Source organism: Oryx dammah, unplaced genomic scaffold (assembly GCF_014754425.2).
Source record: "Oryx dammah isolate SB20612 unplaced genomic scaffold, SCBI_Odam_1.1 HiC_scaffold_29, whole genome shotgun sequence".
NCBI lineage: Eukaryota > Metazoa > Chordata > Mammalia > Artiodactyla > Bovidae > Oryx > Oryx dammah.
Window position 1 is genome coordinate 15566733 of NW_024070213.1, and position 25166 is coordinate 15591898.

At 49.6% G+C, this 25166-nt stretch overlaps 1 protein-coding gene across 1 annotated transcript in view; it reads right to left on the reverse strand.

Moving 5' to 3' along the window:
* Positions 1-24898, reverse strand: part of ANO2 (anoctamin 2) — a 337093-nt gene extending 312195 nt beyond the window's left edge. Inside the window, exons 1-2 of the mRNA XM_040234945.1 lie at positions 24878-24898; positions 24095-24421 (exon numbers count right to left, since the gene is read on the reverse strand). Coding sequence (XP_040090879.1) covers positions 24095-24421; positions 24878-24898 — 348 coding nt within the window. The remainder of the gene's footprint in view (positions 1-24094; positions 24422-24877) is intronic.
* Positions 24899-25166: the final 268 nt, after the last annotated feature.

Below are 25166 nucleotides of genomic sequence, written 5' to 3' on the forward strand. Positions count from 1 at the left end.
TCCAACACGGGACACGAGTTCCATTCCTGGTCAGAGAATTAAGATCCCACGTGTGTGTGAGTGTGTGGGTGTGGGTGTGGGTGGGCAGGTGTGCATGCATGCGCTCAGTCACATTCAACTCTTTGTGACCCCATGGACTGTACCCTGCCAGGCTCCTCTGTCCATGGGTTTTCCAGGCAACAATATCAGAGCTGGTTGCCATTTCCTCCTCCAGGGCGTCGTGCTGACCCAGTGATCGAATCCGAGTCTCCTGCACTGGCAGGCAGATTCTTTACCACTAGCACCACCTGGGAAGCCCTAGACCCCACATGCTGCAGGGCAACTAAACCCACAGGCAGCAACTAGAGAAAGAGAGCATGCCTCAGTGAAGACCCACCACAGCCAAAAAATACATAAATAAGCTTAAGACTAAAACATTTCTGATGCTTTTCAATTATGTAGCCATAACATATAAGAAAACTAGGAGACAAAGTAGTAAACGTAAAGGAATTCATATGGTGGGAAGAGCTGTACAATCCATTTGAAGTGGTAAAATACTGATTCTACGTTGACTGGCAGTCCAGTGGTTAAGACTTTGCCTCCCAATGCAAGGCATGCAGGTTCAAGCCTTGGCTGGGGAGCAAAGATCCCACATGCCTCTTGGCCAAAAAAACAAAAGTAGAACAGAAATAATAGTGCAACAAATTCAATAAAGACTTGAAAAAGTATCCACGTCAAAAAAAAAATCTTAAAAAATAAAATAAGTCAACTGTGAAAAAAATAAGTACATCTACTGTAATTCCCAGAGTAGCCACTACTAAAACCATACAAGAAATATATCCATAAACAAATTTTGTAGGTCACTCTGAGACCCACTGGACTACAAAAAAGAACTTTACATTTAATTGAAATCCTGATTAGTATTCACTCACGATACTGAAACGCCAACTTAAAGAGATATAGGGAACTAATGTGGCCTAGAAAAGATCTTAAGTGAGCATGAGAAGCTTCAAGGGGAAGCAGAGGGTTTAAGAAATGAGCAAATAATTAGAATTGTTCCTCAGTCCCACAGTAGAGTAAAAGGAAAGCTCAGTCCCTTCCCCAGACTCGTCATCAAGGCTAAAGACTGGAACTTGAACCTCTAGGGCTATGAGGATTTCACCAGTGTTCTTTGAGAAGGGACTCTGATGGAAAGAAATCGAGGGGCCTACTATTCACCAATTGTGGTGGGAAAACTTCACCTGTGCCTTCATTTTCCCCTTCTTTCAAGCCCCATCATTCTAGAAGGTCAGAATGAAGATGAACACAGGGAAACCGAAAATGAGAGGTGATTCACAGAAACCTACGTGGGTTGACAACATTTTATAGGGATGTTGTTGGTGGTGGTGGTGTTGGTGTTGGTGTTTAGTTGCTCAATCGTGTCTCTTTTGCAACCCCATGGACTATAGTCCACCAGGCTCCCCTGTCCATGAGATTCTCCAGGCAAGAATACTGGAATAGGTAGCCATGCCCTTCTCCAGGGGATCTTCCTGACCCAGAGATCAAACCCGGGTCTCTTGCACTGCAGACAGATTCTTCACTGTCTGAGCCACCAGGGAAGCCCGTGTAAGATATTACCTGTCTCTAAAGAGAAAAGCAAAGAAATTTTCAGAAATTATTCAAGGAATTCTCTCAACTGCCTTATGAAGGGCAACAGTTTCCCCCAAGTTAGGGACTGCTGGCAACTGAATCTCAAAGAAATTAAATCCCTCGTCTGAAGCCCCAACTGATGTGGGTGCAGAGAGACGAGGTAGCAGGGTTTTAAAATATCTGAATTAACATAATTCAGGAAGAGATCCCTTAAGGAAAAAATTCTGATTGAGAAAATCTATGATCTTGAAATCCAAAGACAATTCTGGTTGGAGATGTAAATTTGGGAGCTCTCTTACCACAGAGATGGCAATCGAAATGCTGGAAATAAAATAAATCATCTTGATAACAACTGTAAAATGAGATGACTTTCCTGGTGGTTCAGTGGTTAAAAATCTGCCTTGCCATGCAAAGGACACTGGTTCAATCCCAGTGTCCAGGGAACTGGTCTGGAACTGGACTTCCACTCATCAGGGAAGTAAGACCCCACATGCTTCAGAGCCACTAGGCCCGTGCTGTAACTATGAAGCCCGCATGTCACAACTAGAGAGTCTGTGTGCTGCGACAAAAAACCCACGGGACATAATGAAGATCCTGCATGCCGCAGCTAAGACCTGACGCTGCCAAAATTAATTTTTAAAAAGCTGTAAAAAGAGAAAAGAAGGGCCTAGAAGTGAACTCCGAAGAAAGAAGCTCAACATTTAAAAATCAGATGGAGCAGAATACCCCAGCCAAGAAGACTTGGTAGAGGCCAGGGAAACAAGGAGGAAAACCAAGCAAGTTTGGCATCAGGAAGATGATGGAAAGAGGAAGGAATGGTCAGCTGTGCTGAATGTGCCTAAAAGGTTAGAGACCTGAAACATTTCTGTTAGGTTAAGAACCAGCTGGAGGATGCAGGTCATCTATCCATGAGCATTTGGAGCAGAGAGATGGGAACAAAGGCAGACTGAAGGAATTTGACTAAGAGACTAAAATATGGAAGTAGTAAGTAAAAATAACCTTGTAAGTGTGAGATAATTATTATAAAATGCAGTGGTTAAGTTGATGAGGTATTACAGACATCCCAAGGTTCATTTTTGTTGTTCAGTCACGAATTCGTGTCTGACCTTTTGTAACCTCATGGATTGCAGCATGCCCAGCTTCCCTGTCCAAGGTTCACAGAAGCACTATTTACAATAGCCAAGACATGGAAGCAACCTAAATGTCCATCAACAGAGAAATGGATAAAGAAGATGTGGTGCAAACATACAACGGAATATTACTCAGCCATAAAAAGAACAAAACATTACCATCTGCAGCAACATGGACACAATTAGAGATGATCACACTAAGTGAAATCAGTCAGAATATCACCTATATGTGGATGTAAAATATGACACAGAATGAACTCATCTACAAAACAGACTCACAGATAGAGAACAGGCTTGTGGCTGCCAAGGGGGAGGGGTATAGGGGAGGGAAAAACTGCAAGTTTGGGATGAGCAGATGTAAACTATCGGATAGATAAATAACAAGGCCCTACTGTAAGGCACAGGAAACTGTATTCTATATCCTGTAATAAATATAATGGAAGATATGAAAAAGAATGTTTATATGCATGTAACTGAGTCACTGAGCTGTACAGCAAGGATTGGTACAGTACTGTGCATCAACTATACATCAATAAAAAATTAAAGTAAAAGGTGATGAAATATTATCACAAGGGTAGTCAAACTGACTAATGGAGTAGATGGCAGTTAACACTGCAGAGCAATGAAGACGTGTAGCTCTCTCAATAAATGATGGTGGGAAAAATAATATTGACTCACACATCATGCCACATACACACAAAAGTATCAATCTTATGTGGACTGCAGATGGAAATGTGCAGAGGCTAACCAATAAAGATAACACTGAACAGTGTGCCTGGGATAGGTGATGGTTTCATCAGGAGAACACAAAAACCACTAATCACAAAGAAAAAAGATCAGTTAATGGAACTAAAATAAAATTAAGATACCACCAAAATACATAATTAAAGAGTGAAAAGGAACACTACAGAATGGAACGAAGATATCTGCAAGACAGATATTCAACACGAGACTGATGCCAAGAACATATGAAGAACTCTTTCAAACCAAGGAGGAAAAGGCAGACCACCCATCTCTCTAAAAAGTCAAAAGATGTATAAAATAGATAACTAATGAGCACCTACAGTATAGCACAGGAAACTCTACTCAGTGCTCTGTGGTGACCAAAATGGAAAGGAAATTCAAAAACGAGGGGATATGTGTACACATATAGCTGGCTCACTTTGCTGTACAGCAGAAACTAACACGACATTGTAAAGCAAACATTGTTCATTGTTGTTCAGTTGCTCAATCATGTCCGACTCTTTGTGACCTTGCAGACTGTAGCCCCCCAGGCACTTCTGTCCAGTGGGATTTCCCAGGTAAGAATACTGGAGTGGGTTGCCATTTCCTTCTCCAGGGGATCTTCCCCCAACCCAGGGATCAAACCCAGGTCTCCTATATCGGCAGGTGGAGTCTTTACCACCGAGCCACAGGGAAGCCCAAAGTAACTATGCTGCTGCTAAGTCGCTTCAGTCGTGTCTGGCTCTGTGCGACCCCATAGACGGCAGCCCACCAGGCTCCCCTGTCCCTGGGATTCTCCAGGCAAGGACACTGGAGTGGGCTGCCATTTCCTTCTCCAATGCATGAAAGTGAAAAGGGAAAGTGAAGTCACTCAGTCGTGTCTGACTCTTCGCAACTCCATGGACTGCAGCCTTCCAGGCTCCTCCACCCATGGGATTTTCCAGGCAAGTAACTATACTTCCAATTAAAAAAAAAAAAGGCAATCAAGAGACTTGAGCAAGCACTTCAGAAAAGAGGACATTCAAATGACTGGGGGGAAAAAAAACATATGAAAAGGTTTCGTCTCATTCAGCGTCAAGGAATACAAACTAAAATTACACCAACACACAATATTATAAATCAACTATACTCCAATAAAAAATTATCTTTTTTGAAAGGTGATTTACCATTTAAAAAGAAAGCACTGAGAAAAACCATTATACATGTACAAGAAAGGCTGAATTTAAATGACTGACTCTACCACGTGTTGACAAAGCATGTGAAGAAACTAGAACTCTCATACACTAATAGGGATTATAAATTAGTACAAACTCTCCACTAAAGCTGAACATATACGCATTATATGACCAAGCAGTTCTGCTCCTAAGTGTTTGCCCATCAGAAATGCCTTCACCAAAAGACTTGTAAAAAAAAGTTCACAGCAACACTGTTCATAATAACCTAATATCCATCCACCACAGAAAGGGTAAGTCCACTGGTACACTCAAGAAAACAAAATAGACACCATAGAGTAATAAATAAACCACCAGTGGGTAAAGAATCCGCCTGCACTGCAGGAGACACAGGAGACATAGGTTCAATCCCGGAGTCGGAAAGATCCTCTGGAGAAGGAAATGGCAGCCCACTCCAGTATTCCTGCCTGGAGAATCCCACGGACAGAGGAGCGTGGAGGGCTACAGTCCACAGGGTCGCAAAGATTCAGACTCGACTAAGTACGCAGGCTGGCATGAAAACAGACGAATTTCATACACTTAACGTTGAGCAAAAAAGCAAAGACAAACTATATACTGGGTGAGTCCATTTACATAAAGTTCAAACTCCTGTGTGACGCTAGAAGTCAGCACGGTCATGCCCAGCCGTGACTGGGCAGTGGGCATTTCTTGGGGTGGGGAGAGCTGGAAAGGTTCAAAGTCCATCTGGATAGCAGTCACATGAGTGTATCCACTTAGTGATCGTCATCAAGTTGTACACTTACCATGTGTGCATGTTTCTGATACATATTACACTTCGTAAAGAGCTCCAAAAACAGGGAATGCAAAGATCCCTAGGATTCCAGACACACATTCCTAAGACCCAGCAGACCCCTAGAGCAACCCGTCTGCAGGACAGTGAGTCCCTTCCCCCTGCACAGTGGTCCTTGAGGTCATTCATGTGGGTTCCTGTGTTTCTATGTGGCATGGGTATCGTGTCTTCCCTAGGTGGTGGCAGGGGGAATGCCTAGCAGCACAAGGGTATGTGTGTTTCAAGCTGCAGCTGTTTATTTCCGCAGATAAAGTTTAAAGCCATCAGCACTTTCTGAGGAAGCCTCCTCCCCAGCAACATGTTTGGGAAACTCCACGGCCTTGGCGGGGTGGGGAAGAAGAGACTTTGGCAAGCGGCAGGTTGCTGAAACTCCATTCGTAGTGGTCCTCTCTGCCACTCAAGTTCTAAAGAGCTCTTGGGAACAGCACCCAACTCACTCCCCACGCACACCTCTGTATTTCAAATGACTGATGGGAACCCAGAGCCCTGGGAGGCCAGAGAGGTATCAGACCCCCAGTCTTTCCTTGGAGCTCTGGTTCCAGGTAGAGAGTGAGGGAAGATGCAGGCAGAGAGGGCTGTGTGATACACATCCATTCCTGAGCCCCTCCTGGTCACAGGAGACTTCACTTTCCATGCCCAATACTCAGCACCCCTCTACAGGGCAGAGGGTGCGTGCGTGCTAAGTCGTTTCAGTCGTGTCTGACTCTGTGACCCTGCAGACCATAACCTGCCAGGCTCCTCTGTCCGTGGGATTCTCCAGGCACGGATACTGGAGTGGACAGCCATTTCTTCCTCCAGGGCATCTTCCCCATCCAGGGATCGAATTCAAGTCTCTTATGTCTCCTGCATTTGTCGGCGGGTTCTTTACCACTAGGGCCACCTGGGAAGCCCCTACAGGGCAGAGAACGACTGGCAATGCTTTTGTGGACTTGAAAAAGTTCCTGAACGTCCAAAGGTCTCCTTCTGTAAAGTGAGATGAGCAGCAGAGGTAAAGACTCCACCTGCCAACGCGGGAGAAATAGGCTCGATGCCTGATCTGGGAAGATCCCACAGACCACGGAGCAATTAAGCCCATGCACCACAACTACTGAGCCTGTGCTCTGGGCCCATGCTCCACGCCAAGAGAGGCCGCCTAAATGAGAAGCCCGCACACCGAAACTGGAGAATGTCCTCCACTTGCCACAAGAGAGAAGCTTGCACAGCAACGAAGACCCAGCACAGCCAACAATAAATAAAAATAAGATTTTAAAAAAAAGAGAGAGACAAGCAGGAAAGACACTCAAAGGTCCCTTCCAACTCTTGACTTTCTGTGTCATCAGGGCTGACAATAAAATCAGATAGAAAAAAAATAAAATAATTCTCCCTTTTCCAAAAGACATGGGGGAGCATCCATGCTCACTCTGCATTTAACTTGTGGCCCCTGCCATCTTGGGTTGGCCCCATCCCCGGACAGGAAATGGCCCCGATTCCCTCTTCTGGGGCTCGTTGCTTCCTCTGCTGAGTATTTAATTAGAACTGGCAATGGCTGTTTGGAAAGAGCCGAGGCTAAGAGGGCAGGAAGGCGTCTCCTTGTTCCTGGCCCAGGAGATGTGAGCCGGGGAACAGCTGGGACGGGCTTGGTCTCCGTCGCCCCCCTGCTGGCAGCACCTGATGGCTTTCCCTGCTCATCAATTCAGATGTTTTCCTGGGGAGTCCCTGACTTCGCATTGGGTGGGGCCCCTCTCAGCAGGAGAGCTGGCTCTCCCCACCCCATTCCCTTCAGAGTCTGCCTTCCTAAGGCTGGAAACTCTGTCTCCAGGTCCAGAGAGCCTGCAGCAGCGGCTGCAAAAGGGACCTGGAGATGTTAGCAAAGCCGGGCAGGAAGTAACAACGAGCAGATTCAACCTGGAAAAATGCAGTCGTTGCATCTGGGGATAAATAACCAGAAACACAAATACTCAGGTGGGAGGGAGAAGCCTGGAACAGGAAGAGGCCAGACGGCACTTGGACAGGAGCTTGCAATGTGATCTAGTGACAAAGAAATTGCTGGGGGATTCATGGGCTGGATGCACGGAGGTGCTACCCCAACAAGAACAAGGAAGGAACAGGGGCGGGACCAGGCAGCTGTTCCCTGCCTCCCTGGAGGCCAGAACTGAATGGACCACAGGGTGGAGCTGGCAGCAAGAGAGAGTCAAGTCAGACTCTAGAAAGAACCTTGTCGCTACGAAGGGTAAGGAGAGATTATCCGACGAAATGAAGAAATCCCTGGGAAGATGTTTGAAGCACTGGGACACAGGAAGCCTGTCCCAGAGGCAGGGACATGGCCTGGATGACCTTCAGATACCCCCAGACAGCTCACCAAGGAACACATGATTCTGCAGCAAACAGCAGGCCTGCCCGTAGATGCTACAGGAGATAGGAGACGGAGGAACCCAAAACAACTGAAAATAATGAAACTCAAGAGCTGGGGATAGTCACATGACCTGTCCTGAGTGTGAGACCAGGCTGAGAGAAGAGCTGCAGGCGGACCAGAGTCTGCAGACGGCCAGACAGCCTGCTCCTTGGGCTCATAGAAGGGTACTCTCCAATCCTCCGTTGGCTCCACTGCCTAGGACGGGCCAGGCTCAAAACGGGGCCCCTGAGACAAGTCCCCACGCACTTCAGACCCAGTGGGGCCAATCAAATGCACGCCATCTGACCTGTTCCTTCACCAACCGACAGTTGCTCTGGAGGGAGTCAGGTTAGACCTGAAGAAGAACTTGCCTGCTGAGTTTTGAGATAAGCGCACAAGCGTGAAAAAAGCAGTTTCTCGTCTCTCTTCCTCTGGCTGGATCACGGGCTAGATGGTGCTTCAGGTTATACAATGCATCGCACTTCTCACTGAAGCGCAGCGAGAAAGGCAGAGGTCTGCCATCCTTCCATCAAACCAGAGATATGGAAGGGCAGGTGTAGAGAGCAGAAAATTAAGCTAATTATCGCTTTAGAAAAGGGCTCTCTGCAACAAGCTACATTAACACACTTACAATGTAATGAGGATTTTTAAAACAGAGGTTCAATGTAGCAGGTGAGACTTCTAGCTCTTACCAGGGCACACAGAAGGATGACCTATCCATGCAAAGGTCTGTGCGATTCCAGGTCCTTCCTGGGGATGGTCAGCCTCCTGGAAAGGTATGTGATATCAGGTGTTAGCCTTTGGGGCTTCCCTGGTGGCTCAGCAGTAAAGAATTCGCCTTCAATGCAGGATATGGAGGTTCAATCCCTAGGTCAGGAAGACCCCCTGGAGGAGGGCAAGGCAAACGACTCCAGTATTCTTGCCTGGAGTATCCCATGGACAGGGAAGCCTGGCGGGCTACAGTCTGTGGGGTCAGAAAGAGTCAGACATGACTGAAGCGACTTAGCACGTGTGCACACACACATCAGCCCTTGGGTGAGATTTCCAAAGACCCCAGAAAAAAGAAAAGAAAAAGCTTGTTGGAGGAGGCTTCTCCAGAGCATCTGAACCACTGGTGGGTGTTAAAGCCTAACGAGGGGTCCATGAAGCCAGGCCACGAGAGGACTGAGAATAATTAGGATAGGAGAGTCTGGCTCATTTACAGACATGTCAGCTTGGAGGAAAAGATTGGAGTCTTGTAGGGATCTGGGAACCTGAGAGGCAGGAACTAGAACAGTAGCTATGCTGAGCTTCTAACATGTCCCAGGCACTGCTCTAGACACTTAAAGGAATGTTCCCTCATTTAATTATTCATTTCCTTGACAACTATCATGTACCCCTCAATGGACCACTCGTCTTCAAAACAACTCAGCAGGTCAGACAAGAAAATCCAAGTCACAGGTGACATCATACGATCTGCCCAAGGTTGTGCATCACGTGGTGGCTGAGCTGGGATTCCAAGCTCACTTGACACCAGAACCTTCTCCTTCAGGAAACCCTCCAGCCCTGCCCCTCCTGGCTCCAGTCACTGCAGTATCAGCTTAGCTGCGAACATTCACATATGTGCAGACAACGGTGTCTGTGCAGAATATGTGCACCCAAGCCAGTGGAGGCGGGCGGGGCACCAGTGAGCCACAGCCCTTCGGTCCTGGAGGGAAGGATGCCGTGTTTGGGGAGGAAGACCCCGGCATCTCTGTCTGCTTCCACTTGGCTCCAGTCAAGATGAATGGCTGAATGCTCTTCCATTTCCTCAGCATCCTAACAACAGGAGGGAATGACCCAGAATGCAAGAGGCGGTGAAGAGGTTATCCACCCACTCGTCACAGGTGCCCACACAAGGACTACCTGCACAACCCTGAGGAACCCTCTGCCTTCTGTGTCCTTCGCTGAACACCAATCCCTTCCTGAGTGTGTTGACCGTGCAGACACCCTCCTCTTCATCTCACACCACCACGGGCCCCACAACACAAGGGACACTCCATCCCAAACGCTGCCTGTCTGTGCAGGCACTAGGCGCCAACATAACCAGCTTATGAAAGCAGGGGTAAAGGAAGAAGGGGGGCCGTGGTCCTTGAAAAAGGAAAGGGTCACTGTCCGTGATTTCCAGAGCCCTCCATCTGCCAGGGCCCAGTCTGCCACCATCCCCTACTTCTTTGATCCTCATTAAAGACGCAGCTGCTGCAAAGCCCGGCTGTCCAAGGGGTTTGAATGAAAGCCCTGAGAGTGGACGTGAAGACAGAGAGTGATGCGCGAACCAGGTAGGAGAAGCCACAGAAGGCAGAGGCTGGGCACCCAAGGCAAACAGGTCCTGCCCTTATTCCTCCTGATGCCTGCGGGCTGGACAGGGCAGAACACACCTGTAGAGGTCCTCCCAGCCCTGCTCCAGGGGGGCTGCCCGGCGGGTTACCTGTCCAAAGTGACTCCCACTTGGACAGTCATGCTGCCCCGCTCTCTCTCGGGTTCCTGCAGTCAGCCCTCAGCCTCACTAAGTGATGCACAACCTTGGTCCGTGAAGCCAGATCACAAGAGGTCCCACTCTCCTGGGAACCCTTGCTGCCGCTCACCCCGTGTGCTGGTCCAGATCCACCCCACTGTCTCAGGGGTGAGCCCCAAGCAGGTTGATTCCTGCTGCAAACACAGTAATTAAAAGGTCCCTGCAGGGATCCAGCCATTCCCCCTTCACGATCACCCGCCTCGGCCACTAAGAGGGAAGACAGAAGGGGCAAAACAGGGACAGAGGAAAGGAGAGAACATTCCCAAGTTCACAGGCCCCCAGCTCTTCTCCTGAACCTGCTTTGGTGGCCGACAATCTCCATGGTGACAACAAGGAGTTCCCCTCCCCCACACCAAGCTCAGAGGGCAGAGCGACAGCCCCCCAGAAGTGGGACAGTGCAGTGATGGAGACATAGACAAAGGGTCTGAATCCTTCCCTGGTACTAAGCTCTTTGACCTTGACCAAGTAACCTTAGTTTTCTTATCTGAAAAATAAAGGCAGTGATAGTCCATCTTTTACAGGATCATTACAAGGATTCAATGAGTGGTTCTGTGTGCCCTAGCACAGTAGAAGTATTTGTTATAACTCAGATCTTGAAAAGCAGCTTTAAGACACTCAAGGAGGGGGCTTCTCTAAGTGGTTCAGACAGTAAAGAATCTGTTCTCAATGCAGGAGACCCAGGTTCGATCCCTGGGTCGGGAAGATCCCTTGGAGAAGCAAATGGCAACCCACTCCAGTATTCTTGCCTGGGAAATCCCATGGACAGAGGAGCCTGGCGAGCTACAAAGAGTCACAGCAGAGTGACTAAGCACGCATGCATATGTTTTGTCAAATAGTTTCTGACAAGGGTGCCAAAACCACTCAATGGGGAAAAGACAGTCTTTTCAACAAATGGTGCTAGAAAAACTGAATATCCACATGCCAAAAAATGAAGTTGAACCCTTATGTAACTATATGTAATAAAAGATACTCAGGGAGGGACTTCCCTGAGGGTCCAGTGGTTAAGACTCCATGCTCCCAATGCAGGGGGCCCAGGTTCCATCCTTGGTCGGGGAACTAGATCCCACATGCTACACAGTGCAGCCTTTAAAAACAAAACACAAAAGAACAAAAGACACTTGGGGAAGGCAGGGTCCAGATTCCTGTGGTCCCCGTGGCAGGCATGAGAGAACAGACCGTCCTGGCAACTCCAAGAAGGAAATTTCTAGTGACTGGACGAAAGCGAGGTCCCAGAGCCAGAGCGGCCTTGGGGACACAGCCCTGGTCACACAGACAGTTCCCGAAGTACAGTCCATAGGAAACTGTGTCTGCGTGTGTTTCTGAAGGATTTCATAATCGCATCGTGGAGACGAGCCTGGCCTAAACACAAACATCAACAAGTCCACAGCAACGGCAATCATCCTTGGCTGTGGGATTTGCCCTAGTGCAGAGCTGGAGGGCGTTGAGAGGAAGAAAGACAGACGGAGGAACAGGGTGGGTGGGGGAAGGCAGGGAAACCCGTAACAACCCCCAGGGCTCAACCTCTTTCCCAGGCAGGGAGTCAAAACTTTCTAAAGGGACCCGAAGGGCAGCCTGGAAGGGCTCAGGTTTATTGTGTGTCTGTCTGTCTCTCGGGGCCTCTCTCCCCAGCCCCTGCTTCCTCTCACTCCCTCCTCCAGTGCCCTCCACCCTCCTCTCTGGGTCAGGGGCTCAGAGGGAGATGCAGACAGCTATGGCATTTTCTTCCCCAGGCAAAGCTACTACAAAGAAGCAGGAAGGGGCTGGAGCTCAGGTGGGGAGAGGGGAGAGGAAATGCGGGCAGGGTTCCAGGCTGCTGAGGGCAGGGGCAAGGTTAGGGGAAAGAGGGGGGGTCCCTCTTCTTGGGAAAGCCCCCCCTGACAACTCCAGCTCCTAGGGACTGCCCCTTCCCCTGGACAACTCTGCAATATGCTATCCTTGCCACACACTATGCTTTGAATCAGTTCAGCACACTTGAGTCTCTAGTGTGTGTCAGACACTGTGCAAATGAACACACACACACAAAGAAATAAAACACGGTCCTGGCTCTCGAAGTCTTCAATCTATCCAGGAACAAGTGACGCTCCAGAGGGTGTGCTAAGTGTTTTGGTCACTCTGCCCAAGTGCACGGAGCATTAGATTAAGGAAGACACAACAGAGCATAAAAAAACTGTTTGAAATGGTGAGAAACTGAGTCCCTTTTCAATTATCCTGCAAAGTCTCCAACTGATGTCAGTTAACTTCTCTGATACTACATAAGCTTCCTTCTTTCTTTTTTAACCTGACATCTCCCTTGGAGCTGAAGAAGACTCTTGAGAGTCCCTTGTACAGCAAGGAGATCAAACCAATCAATCCTAAAGGAAATCAACCCTGAATATTCACTGAAAAGACTGATGCTGAAGCTGAAGCTCCAGTACTTTGGACACCTGATGTGAAGAGCCGACTCATTGGAAAAGACCCTGATGCTGGGAAAGATCGAGGGGAGACAGAGGATGAGATGGTTGGATGGCATCACTGACTCAACAGACGTGAGTTTGAGCAAACTCAGGGAGATAGTGAAGGACAGGGAAGGCTGGTGTGCTGCAGTTCATGGGGCTGGAGAGTCAGACGTGACTAAGCAACTGAACAACAGCAGCAACCTCCCCTGGAGAGAGGCCATCAGCCCACCCAGCTCGCCATCCACTCACCCGTCCCTCGTGCAGGACCAGAGACGGGCTTCTCAGCAGGAGGCACCGTGAGGAGCTGCCTGTTTCCAATGCCCAAGCAGCCAGCCCCGGGGGACCCTTAGGAGCTGGGACAACACGCCAGGTCAGAATGCTCCTTGCAGAGCCCTCCACAAAAGTCCTTAAAATACTGATTTGCTTAATTCCAACCTTGTCTGAAGAACAATTTTCATGGAAGAACTCACAGGATAGGCAACAGAAGATCACCACCAAAACCAATTGCATTTCTTTTTATGGCAGCCAAAAAAATAAAGAAATGAAATTGGGTCATTTGTAGAGATGCGGATGGATCCTAGAATCTGTTATACAGTGTGAAGTATTTTAGAAAGCAAAAAACATTGAGAGTTGACGAAAACAACAAAATTCTGTAAAGCAATTATCCTTCAATTAAAAAAAATTAATTTTAAAAAGAAAGAAAAAATATGATATCTTAACACATACATGTGGAATCTAGAAACATAGTACAGATGAACCTATTTGCAGACGTAGGGAACAGACATATGGACATAGCATGGGGACGAGAAGGTGGGTCCAATTGAGAGAGTAGCACTGACTTATATAAACCACTCTGTGTAAGCAGACAGCCAACGAGAAGCTGCTGTGCACCACAGGAAGCTCAGCTTGCTGCCCTGTGATGACCTGGCGGGGGGCGATAACGGGAGTCCAAGAGGGCTGGGATATATGCATACACATTCCCTGGTGGCTCAGTTGGTAAAGAATCCGCCTGCAATGCGGGAGACCTGGGTTCAATCCCTGGGTTGGGAAGATCCCCTGGAGGAGGGCATGGCAACCCACCCCAGTATTCTTGCCCGGAGAATCCCCAAGGACAGAGGAGCCTGGCGGGCTGCAGTTCATGGAGTCACAAAGAGTCAGACATGGCTGAGCGGCTAAGCACAGCAAATAGCTAATACACCTCACTGTACAGCAGAAACAGCAGTTACACTCCAATAAAAAATAGCAAAAAAAAAATTGCAATATTAAACAGGACTGGCCAATTATAAGTTTTCCCACTAGCATTCTTCTACTTCTCACCCATTCGCTCTGCCCTCACTGAGTACACATGGACAGCCAAGTGCTAACAGTTGCTAAAGGTTGAAGGAAAAGATATGTAAGAACGACTATAAATTGAGAAAATTGTCTTTATCGGTGCAATGTTTGAGTACATGGAGAAAACGGTCTCCATTTTTACCGCAGCCCAGACTCTGTCAGTCTAAGTCCTAGAGAGCCAGTCCCTTCAGGTCCAGCACTGGAGGATCCCTGATTATGCTCACTCTCCAGGTCCAGAAAGAAGCCAGCTGGTGGCAGTGCAGGACCTAGAACCCAGGCTTGAGCCACTCAACCCGCTTTCCACTCCACTTCCTTCTTGGGTTCAATCACGTTGTGGATCAAACCACACGCTTCCAAATACAACTAGCACGGAAGGGTCAGCTGACGTCACAGGTATGCTTGGCCCCACCCAGGCCCCTGATATCATGCCCCTGCCTCCAGACACCTTGGGAACCTTCTCTGAGCCAGTCAGTCTCCAGGAAGCAGCCTGTAAACCTTCCCATCTGATTTCCCTTCATACAGCAGCCAGGCAGGACAGTCACTGTCTGTCTGAGCTTCTTCTAGGTTTGCGGAGCGATGTTCAGGGGTTCATAATGATTTTCTGGGTCTGGAGCCCTAGGACAGTCAGATGGAGTCTATGAACCCCTTCTCAGAATGTTTCAGTGTGTAAAATAATCCTACGGAATAAAGAGAAGACTCATCACACAGGAATCAAAATACTTAAATGTAAATGTCATACACTTACTGCTTTAAGTGAAAAAGTAAAAGTGTTAGTCACTCAGTTGTGTCTGACAATTGTTGACTCCACGGACTGTAGACTGCCAGGCTCCTCTGTCCACGGAATTCTCCAGGCAAGAATACTGGAGTGGGTTGCCATGCCCCCTTCTCCAGGGGGTGCTCCTGACCCAGGGATTGAACCTGGGTCTCCCACATTGTAGGCAGATTCTTTATCGTCTGAGCCGCTAGGGAAATGTATGAGACAGTCATATACATACTGCTTTAACAAGGCATCCGACAGCAAGCCTAGCAGCACATCTAAACCTCGTCATCATTTCAAACTAATGATGAGCATCAGCGCTGACAAAGACTTGTGCAGCCATTATAAGGGGATATGAAGCTGCATGTGACTTCCATTGGTGACAAACTCCCAGCTGCTCACAGCAATGTCAGTCTGTACCTATATCCTTAACTCAAGTAAATGCTATGTTTTGGGTAAGTGTTGGGGCTTCCCAGGTGGTGCTAGTGGTAAAGAACTTGCCTGCCAATGCAGAAGACACCTGAGACGAGGGTTCAATCCCTGGGTCGGGAAGACCCCCTGGAAGAGGGCATGGCCACCCCTTACAGTGTTCTTGCCTGGAGAATCCCCACAGAAAGAGGAGCCTGGCGGGCTACCATCCGTGGGGTCACAGAGTCGGATGCAACTGAAGTGACTTAGCATGCACGCACCTAAATGTTGGTGAAAGTAAGCGCCATTTTCTACCATCTGAGTTGATGAATCCTATTCACAAAACCTGCAAGGTTTAAGGATCCTTGATGCTGCCATGTAGCCCCAGGGGTCATCAGAGAGAAGGTATAGGGGCAGCATAAGGAGCTGACCAGGAGTAGCAAGGAGATCCCATCCACAGTGAGGACCAGAGGGCACTTAAGGCTGGTGGCCCAGAACCATTCTCCCCATCCCTCAAGCCCCAGATACAACCACTGGGCTTCTCCAGACCTCAGAGGCTCAAAGAAGACTCCCACCACATACAACACCCACGTCTAAACTTGCACTGTCCTCCCCAGCACTGCAGCTTGCAGGGGGGTGAATGCCCACTGGCGATCTGATAAGAGTAGCAAATATAGCCCACTCAGGTGTGCTGGGCCCCGAGCATCTGGGAGTGAGGAGAAGGGAGGCGATTCCGTCTAGAGCTTCCAGGCGGGCTTCTCCCATCACCAGACCACTGGTCTCCCAGCACTCTCTCCCTACTCCGTAACTGCACATTCAGGCCTGATCCTGTGATTCTCTGTGGTCAGGGCTGCTTTCCCCACTAGACCAGAAGCCCTTGTGGCATCAGCTCCAGCCCAGGACACGACACCGAATCGGGAATGTCTGCTGAAGGAGATGCAAGAGAGGCAGCCAGAGATGGAGCCAGAGACAGAGCCTGGTGGTTCTCCTCTGGTCTCTGCTTCCCTTTGGGGCATCCTGTCAGCTGGAGTGACTTACCCAAGCAGTCTCTGTTCATGAATACTAGTTTTTAATTACAAACTCTGAAAAAGGAAATTGATGTTCACCCAGGTTTGGGGGACTTGACTTGCTCTCTTTGCTTCTCTCTGAATCCCCGCCCCCAGGCTGCTTGGGGTACCTCCAGTCCACCGAGGCCTGCCCTGCTCTGCTCAGCTGTGTGGTCCCAGCAGGCAGGGGCTGCTGGGGCTGTTGTGTTTCCCGAAGCTCCCTTGGGGCAGGAAAGAGGCAGGAGAGACGCCCTGGGCTCTGGTATGCTGCTTCAGGGTGGGGTGAGTGGAACAGGAACACATCCCAAAGCCAGGGGGGAATCAGTGCATTTCCCCAGTCATTAAAGCAAGAAGTCAACAGCCACGGGACCACTACCCACACCCATGAGAATGCGACAGCGTCACCAAGAAACGGAATGGACTGGAGTGTCGTTAAATGCCACGTTCGCATCTTCCCTGCTCTCACTTATAGGCCTTCTTAAGAATGCCAACCCCTATTCTATTCCTGAGAAGGAAACAGACTAATCTCACAACGGTGTCGATAAGGATGCAGGGACCCCCATCCCATAGAAATACACCACTCACTCAGGCCAGTGCCCAACAACCTGCCTGGGGCCTGGAGGCAGAGCGGTGGACAGGAAGACCTCCAGGTCACCTTAGAAAAGCAAGCAGCAAGGTTTTCCTGACCATCAGGGAATCTCCTACACCCTATTTCTCCCAGCAAAGCAAACTGATACAGGTAAGAGAGAAGAAAATGCAGGTCTGAGGGTCTCATCTGCAGGGCTGTGAACAGATACCATGTAAGGAGAAAGACAGCAATTTCACAATGTTGCCCCACCACCATTCAAAAGCCTAGGAGGACAGGGGCTCCCATTAGTTATTTAATCAGATGTATAAAAACTCTTCCCAAAAAAGGTGGTGGTTTAGTCACTAAGTCACGTCCAACTCTTGCAGCCTAATGAACTGTAGCCCACCCAGGCTTCTCCGTCCATGGGAATTCCCAGCCAAGAATACTGGAATGGGTTGCCATTTCCTTCTCCAGGGGATCTTCCTGACCCAGGGATCAACCCACGTCTCAAACATTGAAGCCAGTCTCCTGCATTGCAAGCAGATTCTTCGTGTAAGAAAGGGGTAATTACAAAAGTCAGGTCAAGAAACAGTAGCCTCTGGTTTGAACAGAGTGAGGCAGCATTTGATTTTCCAAGGCTGCCAGCTTCTCCCCTAAATGAGCCCCACTGGGAGGTCCCCACGTCCTGTTCCCCAGAGGTCCCCTAGATGACTCCTTTGGACTCAGCACAATAATCCGGGTTGAACGGTCAGGCGTCAGGGCCACAGGGTGAAGAGTCGGGTGTTAGAGACATCCTTTGTCTTGAGGGGAGGTGATCTCCTCTCCGTAGAGATAAAGGAGCTTGGTTATTCCTGGGTTCCCACCTGACACCAGGTCAGAGAGAAGGGCTCTACCTCCTGAGTGAATCTGCAGGCCTCCAGGTTGGCACCCTGCCCCCCACGCCTGACACTGCCAAAAGCCGCCTGTAGACCTGCTAGAGAAGCCGACCATGTCCTGCAAAGGCAGCTTCTGCTAGGGGTCCCAGCTACTCAGTCACTTCAGTCGTGTCTGACTCTGTGTGACCCCACAGACAGCAGCCCACCAGGCTCCCCCATCCCGGGGATTCTCCAGGCAAGAACCCTGGAGTGGGCTGCCATTTCCTTCTCCAATGCATGAAAGTGAAAAGTCAAAGTGAAGTCGCTCAGTCGTGTCTGACTCTTTGCGACCCCATGGACTGCAGCCCACCAGGCTCCTCCATCCATGGGATCTTCCAGGCAAGAGTACTGGAGTGGGGCGCCACTGCCTTCTCCAAGGGGTCCTAGGGGTGCCCTAATCCCAGGAAAGCCAGCGCCGAGCAAGGGGGCACCTGGTCTCCCTGTCCATGCCCCTTCTCCATTCCCAGTTGGGAAGATCAGCTGCCCACAGGGATGAAGTTTGGGGCCACGCCTGCTGGAATTCCAGGGCCTGCAGGTTGGGAGAAAGTCTCTGCACCGTTGCCCATCAAGGGCATCACATGCTGTCCTGGCTCTGGGCTCACCCACCACCTAGATGCCCCTTAGTGCCACCCAAGCATTTGAGTCTCTGCCTCTGTCCCTCTGGCTCTCTGGGTCGGGGCAGGAGGTCTGGGGGAACACAGGAGGCCTTGTTCAGCCCATCCACTCTACAGCCTTTCTGGAGGCTCAAGGCTGGGTAAGCCCCCTAACTGCTTGCATTCATTCGCCTCCCACTCAAATGCAGTGATTTTGATGCTCAATTCCAAAGGGGAGCCCACATTTATCGGAAATGGCAATGAGGTTGCAGGGGTCCCTGTCACCCAGAGGAATCTCCAACAAGGTCTTTAGATGAAATTCTACTCAAATGGCCAAACATAAGAAAATATAGAGTGAACCATGGCTTAGTCATCCAATAAATACTAAATAGTCTTTAAAATACAAATGTGGACCTTGTCAGTCCATGACAATATGTATACAAAATGAAAGGTGAAATGCCAAACAAGGGACTCACTGGTTCTCCTCTGTCTGAAGCACGCCTAGATATCAGCTAGAGTTGAAATAAAGTCCACAATACTCAATCCTTTAGAGTTTGGTGACCGCAAAGTTCTTCTGATCTGTAAGGCTAAGTGCATATTTTTCATAGGTGTCCAATAGGAAACCCACTTCCTCTCCATTTGCCTTAAAGTCAAAGCAAAGCTGGAGCCTAAGAGGCCATCCAGCCCAGGAGAAAGGGGACAGTCTAGAAGGTGGGGCCGCTGCACCTGCTCTCCAAACAGCCACCAGGTGCAGCCAGGCAGTGTGCCTGCCCCTTGAGGGACCAGTTCCAAACTGCTGCTCACAGCCAGAGGCTGGGCATCCTGACCCAGAGAACAGTTCAGACCCCAACAGGCCCCCAGAAAGTTGTTCAGACCCTCATGGTCTCCACCTCTAACCAGGGTTTAGCACCAACTTGACCTAGGGGTGAGGGGAAGGGATGAAGAAGAGCATAGGACACGAGCCCTGAAGGAGGGGACAATTCATTCACAACCTTGTTGGGTGACAACCTGGGTGCCCATTATCATTAGGGGAGTGACTAGGTAAACAAGAGCTCATCTGTTAGAAAAAAGGAATCAGACCCATGTACACCGGGGAATACTTTGGCCACCTGATGCAAAGAGCCAGGGCATTGGAAAAGACCCTGATGCTAGGAAGGACTGAAGGCAGGCGGAGAAGGGGGTGACAGAGGACAAGATGGTTGGGTGGCATCACCAACTCAATGGGCATGAGTTTGAGCAAGCTCTGGAAGATGGTGGAAGACAAAGAAGCCTGGTGTGCTACCGTCTGTGGGGTCACAAAGAGTCAACACAACCTGGCAACTGAACAACAACTTTAATGAATGGTCTGAAAAATCCAGTGCTGAGAGAAAAAGGAAGGGAACAGAATGGGTTTAAGACAGAGCGCCACTATGTAAATGAAAAATGCATACAGTTCAGAGAAACTGTCACCACCAAGAGGGTGGTGAGCCTAAGGTGCTATGACAGTAAATACCATGTGGGATCCAGGCTGGGATCCTGGAGGACAAAAAGGGAGAAGGTAAAAACCAGGGGACTCTGAGCCGAGAAGGAATTTGAGTTAATGACAGGGTTATCAATAGAGGCTCATTAACTGTGATAAATGTACCATATCGATAACAGAGGAAACTAGTGTAGGGGATGGGGACCTCTCTGCCCAATTTTTCAGAAAATGTAAGACTCTTTTATACACTATTGGTACTAGTTATAAAATAGATGACTGATGAGAACCTAAAGTATAACACAGGGAACTCTACTCAGTGCTCTTTGGTGATCTAAATGGGAAGGAAATTCAAAAACGAGGGGACATATGTACTTCCATAGCTGATTCACTTTGCTGTGCAGCAGAAACTAACACAAAATCATAAAGCAACTCTACTCCAATACAAATAAATTTTTAAAAAGGTGTTTTAAACAATAATGTCTTTTTTTAAAGGAAAAAAATGCACAAAGCAACACTATACGTTTCCCAGAAACACCAAGCATCAGAATGACGGCCTTTGGGGGCAGCAGGCAGTGAGCAGGGAAGGGTAAGGGGACTAAAAGAAATCACAAGGAGCACAGGCACCAAGGTGGCTGCAGGCCTTGGGTTCCAGGGCCAACGCCCCAGGCCTGATGTAGGACTGCAATCAGGGAGAAGATGGACATGAAAGCAACCCCCCCAACCGGCCCCAAGGGAGCAAGATCAAACCAGTCAATCCTAAAGGAAACCAACCCTGAATATTCATTGGAAGGACTGATGCTGAAGCTGAAACTCCAGTACTTTGGCCACCTGATGCCAAGAGCTGACTCACTGGAAAAGACCCTGATGCTGGGCAAAATTGAGGGCAGGAGGAAAAGAGGACCACAGAGGATGAGATGAACCGACTCAATGAACATGAGTTTGTGCAAACTCCATGAGATGGTGAAGGACAGGGAAGCCTGGTGTGCTACAGTCCATGGGGTCACAAAGAGCAGGACACAATTTAGCAACTGAACAACAACAGCAGCCCCTGTTCCCACCAAGGGCAAAAAGGCAGTGGTGGTACTCCCACCCCACACACACACCTGTAAGGTCTCAGGAATATTCCTCCCTCTTCTCAGGGTCTAGAATCAGGCTACTCAGAGGATCGGGGGCTCAAGACCAGGGTACCCCCTCCTCCACTGGCAGCTGTGGCAGGAACCCCTGTCTCTTGTGAATCTGAGTGTCAGTGTTAGAACCATCGATTCTGGGTTTTATCTTTATATAAATAAATAAGTCACAAGAAGGACATTTGCACACCAATAACAATAATGTGCCATGACTGAGAACTGTGATGAACTCAATTCTGCATCAGTGGTACCCAAATGCATAACTTTGGAAAAGAGAGGAGGGGAAAAAATAATAAAGCAAAACACTGCAAGAGAGTCGGTCAGGACAGCTACATGAGTGGTAGAGGCTCTGATGACAGAAGGGACTTGGGGGAGGTTGAGTAGAAGGCCCCGAGAAAGAAGAGTTAACTAGACCTGAAGCCAGGGTAAGGGGCCAGGAGGGATGCGCTCTTGGCAAGTACACAGCGGGGACAACAGTCCAGGACACACTCCACCTGACTCCAATCAGAGGCACTAAGCAAGCTCTGGGTTTCCCAAGGGGAAGGTCAGCAGCACGCCCACAGCAGGTGAGCCCCTGAACATTCGTCAGTCCTAAGAGCTAGCTCTGGGCCCTCCTAATTCCCAGCCAAAGCCAGCAAAATCCAATAGCAATCAAAATAAAACATACTGGGGGACAGCAAAGATGGCAGCCCATTAGGAGCAGTGCAGTTACATTTGAATTTCAGATTAGCCACAAATAATATTTGAGTAAAAGTATGTCCTTAATGGGGCTTCCCCAGTGACTCAGTGGCAAAGAACCTGCCTGCCAATGCAGGAGACACAGGCTCGATCCCTGGGTCAGGCAGATCCCCTGAAGAAAGAAATGGCAATCCACTCTGGTATTCCTGCCTGGGAAATCCCATGGACAGAGGAGCCTGGCGGGCCTCAGTCCATGGGTCGAAAAAGAGTCAGACACACCTTAGCAACTAGACACAACAAATATCCTCAATATTGCATGGGACACACTTCTGCTAAAAAAAAAAAAAATATTTGTTGTTAATCTGAATTCAAATTTAACTAGGTATCTTGAATCTTTATTTGTTAGATCTGGCAACTCTCAATAATAACAATAGCAGTTAACACTGACTTGTTACACCTTCAGATACTTCTAGTTGTCAGGTTTCCCCTTCACCACAACCCAGCGAAGACTGTAGTGTTATTCCCTTTTTACATACAAAGAAGCTGGGATTCCAAAGGATCAAGCCACTTGCCAAGGTCACGAGGCTGACAGATGCCAGGCCTGGGATGTGGACATCTGTGTTCAGACTCCAGAGTCCAATTCTGGGGCAGGTTGCTGTCTCCCAACTCAGCAGGAGCACAAGGCCCAGGCCTCCACTGCCTGAGCCTCCCTGACTCCCTGACACACAGCGAAGGTGTAGCCTCCCACAGTGGTGATGCCAAGAGCTACTTGCACAGCTCTCAAAACATGCCTCCGAGAAACCTTCCAACCAGATCCCAGTCAAAGGCACTAAGCAAGCTCTGGGTTTCCAAAGGTGAAAGTCAGCATGCCCCACAGCAGGGGAGCCCCAAGCGGCCTTAAAAGAGCACACTGGCCCTATATTGGTGCAAAGAAAAACACAAAAAGGAGCTCCTGATTTAAGAGTGTGGATAAGCAGTGCAGGTCAGCACAGCCAGGGTCAGAGCTGGGTCACACGCCATCCTGCCTGGGGACAGCAAAATGGATGAATGGCCTCTGGGGATGTCCCTTCCCCTTTGGGGATGGCGTTAATGTGAAACTTACAAAACAGGTATCTGATGAGAATGTCACCCCATCCTTCAGCATGACACCCTTTTCTATAATCATGAGTATTTACTGAGCACCTACTGTGTACCAGACACTGTGCTAGATGTTTTCATTGGCCTGTCTAACAATGGGGCACATAAAACTACAATCCTGCAGAGTGTCTATTTGCAAAGGAGGGAACTGAGACTTGGGGAAGTCATTTATTCAACTAACGCTAGTTAAGCTCCTATATATGCCAGACTCTGTCCAAGGTGCTCGAGATACAGCAGTGAACCAAACAAGACCCCTGCCTTCATGGAGCTGGGAGGGGCAGAGATAAAAAATAAATCTACCATGCTATTTCAGGTGCTAAGTATAATGAAGAAAAGTGAAGCAGGGTCAAGGTACAGAATGATAGGGGTAGGGGGTACTTTATCTAAGACAGTCAGGGAAGATGTCTGGAAGGAGGTAATATTCAAGCAGAGGTCTGAAGAGAGGGGCTGAACATGCGCAGGTCTAGAGGAAGGGAGACCGAAGCAGAGATGACAATCCATGCAAAGGCCCTGAGGTAAGAGTGACAAGACACAACCGAGATAAGGCCAGCGGGCTGGAGCCAGCACCAGAGAGTGGGAGGGGCAAGAGGTGACTTTGGAGGGGATGGCAAGGGCCAGCCATCTTTAAAGGATCGTGTGGCATGAAGAAATGGATGGAGAAGAGAGTGAAGAAATGGATGGAAGGATGGATGGATGAAAAGATTTATGAATGTTAGGATGAATGGGTGAATGGAAGAGAGAGACAAACGTGTAGATAAATGGATTTATCTGATCAGAGGTCAGAATACAGACAGCTTACAAGTTGATAAAATGTGTCTGATGTTCCATTCCCAAATGACCAATTCCCTGGGAGTCCCAAGCAAGGACTTTTCTTAATAATGTACAGAAACTTCAATCCAAAGCGCAACAGGCAAATCAGGTCTTCATTCCAAGGAAAGCATTACAAAGGCCACAAGATGGCAAGCCAGGAAGAAATGCCTTGCCTTCTATCTCTAACGTCTGTCTTTATCTCTAAGTCAGCTTCCAGATGGGCGCCCACCACCAGCACCACTGGCCCCACCAGCAGCTGGGATCCCAGAATCCTTCCTCAAGTCCTTGAGCAAGAAAATCTGGTTTGCCCACCAGAAGAAAAAGAAACAGCATGCCAGACGCCAGAACAGAGCCAAAGGCTTCCTGCACGTGGCCAGATGGCCAGGAACCCAGCCCAGCACGGCCATCGCACCCCAGACCCTCGGCCACCTGCCCAACCTCACCTCCAAGTCCTTCTCCAGCTCCAGCCCAGCCTCCATCAGGTTGTGCTCAAACTCCTCTCGCTGCTCTTTCCTCTCCTCCTCCAGCGCATCGAGCGGCCCCAGCTCGATGTCACCGGGAGCCCCCGCCTGGGGATCCTTGCCCGTCTCTCCATTGGAGACGATAGCCAGAGAGTGGCCCGGGGAGCCGTGGCCGGGGTGCGCCCCGCGTTTCCGGTAGTGGTAGGCGAGCACGTAGTCCACCTTCCTCTGGTTGTCATGGAAGTGCATGCGGCTCACGCGGGCCTCCGAGGACACCGGCTCGCTGGCCTCCAAGTAGTTGTTGATGACCTGGCCGGAGAAGAGGGGACGCGGAGCGGAGACATCCAGTGAGGGAGGCGCGAGAGGCGCGGGGGGCTGACCTGGCTCTCTGGGTCCCGGGAGAGGGACGAGGAGGCCAGGCCCTCACCGCGAAAGGACAGAGAGGCCCGAGCTCATCGGCCACGGCCGCCACTCCTCCGCCCCAGCCCCGGGTCTAGCCCTGGCCCGCAGACGCAGCACACACGCACGCTCACGCACGCAGACGCACATGCAGAGTGAACCCCACGCATCCCACCATCCGCCTCTCTCCGCGCACCAAGCCCCATTCCAGCGCACGCACACAAGTCGAGCACTCGGCCTCACACGGGCACACGCTGCATGCCTGCGTCACCCATGCGCTCTGATATGAAGGGCCCCCCGCATGCACCACGACACCACTACCTCCTTGCAGAGCTGAAGGCCTGCCTGCAAACACGCCGTACTCACCGGCAGGTTCTCTGAATCCATTGGAACAAAGGCCGATTTCTAACTGCCTGGCCCACCCCACTCCCACCCCACGGGGGAGTCACTGTCCACTCTGCGCCTCACAGCGCCACATCCTTCTCTACCCGCTCTCCGTCCTCCCCAGCCCCTGGCGAGGATCCTGCCAGAGAGGCTGCGGTCCACTCCTGTCTGCTCCCGGAGGCGATGGGAGGTTGAGAAGAGGAGGAGAAAGAACTAGGTGGAGCCGGGGGAGGGACCTGCCTCCCGCTTTGGGTGTTTCCCTGTTTATTAC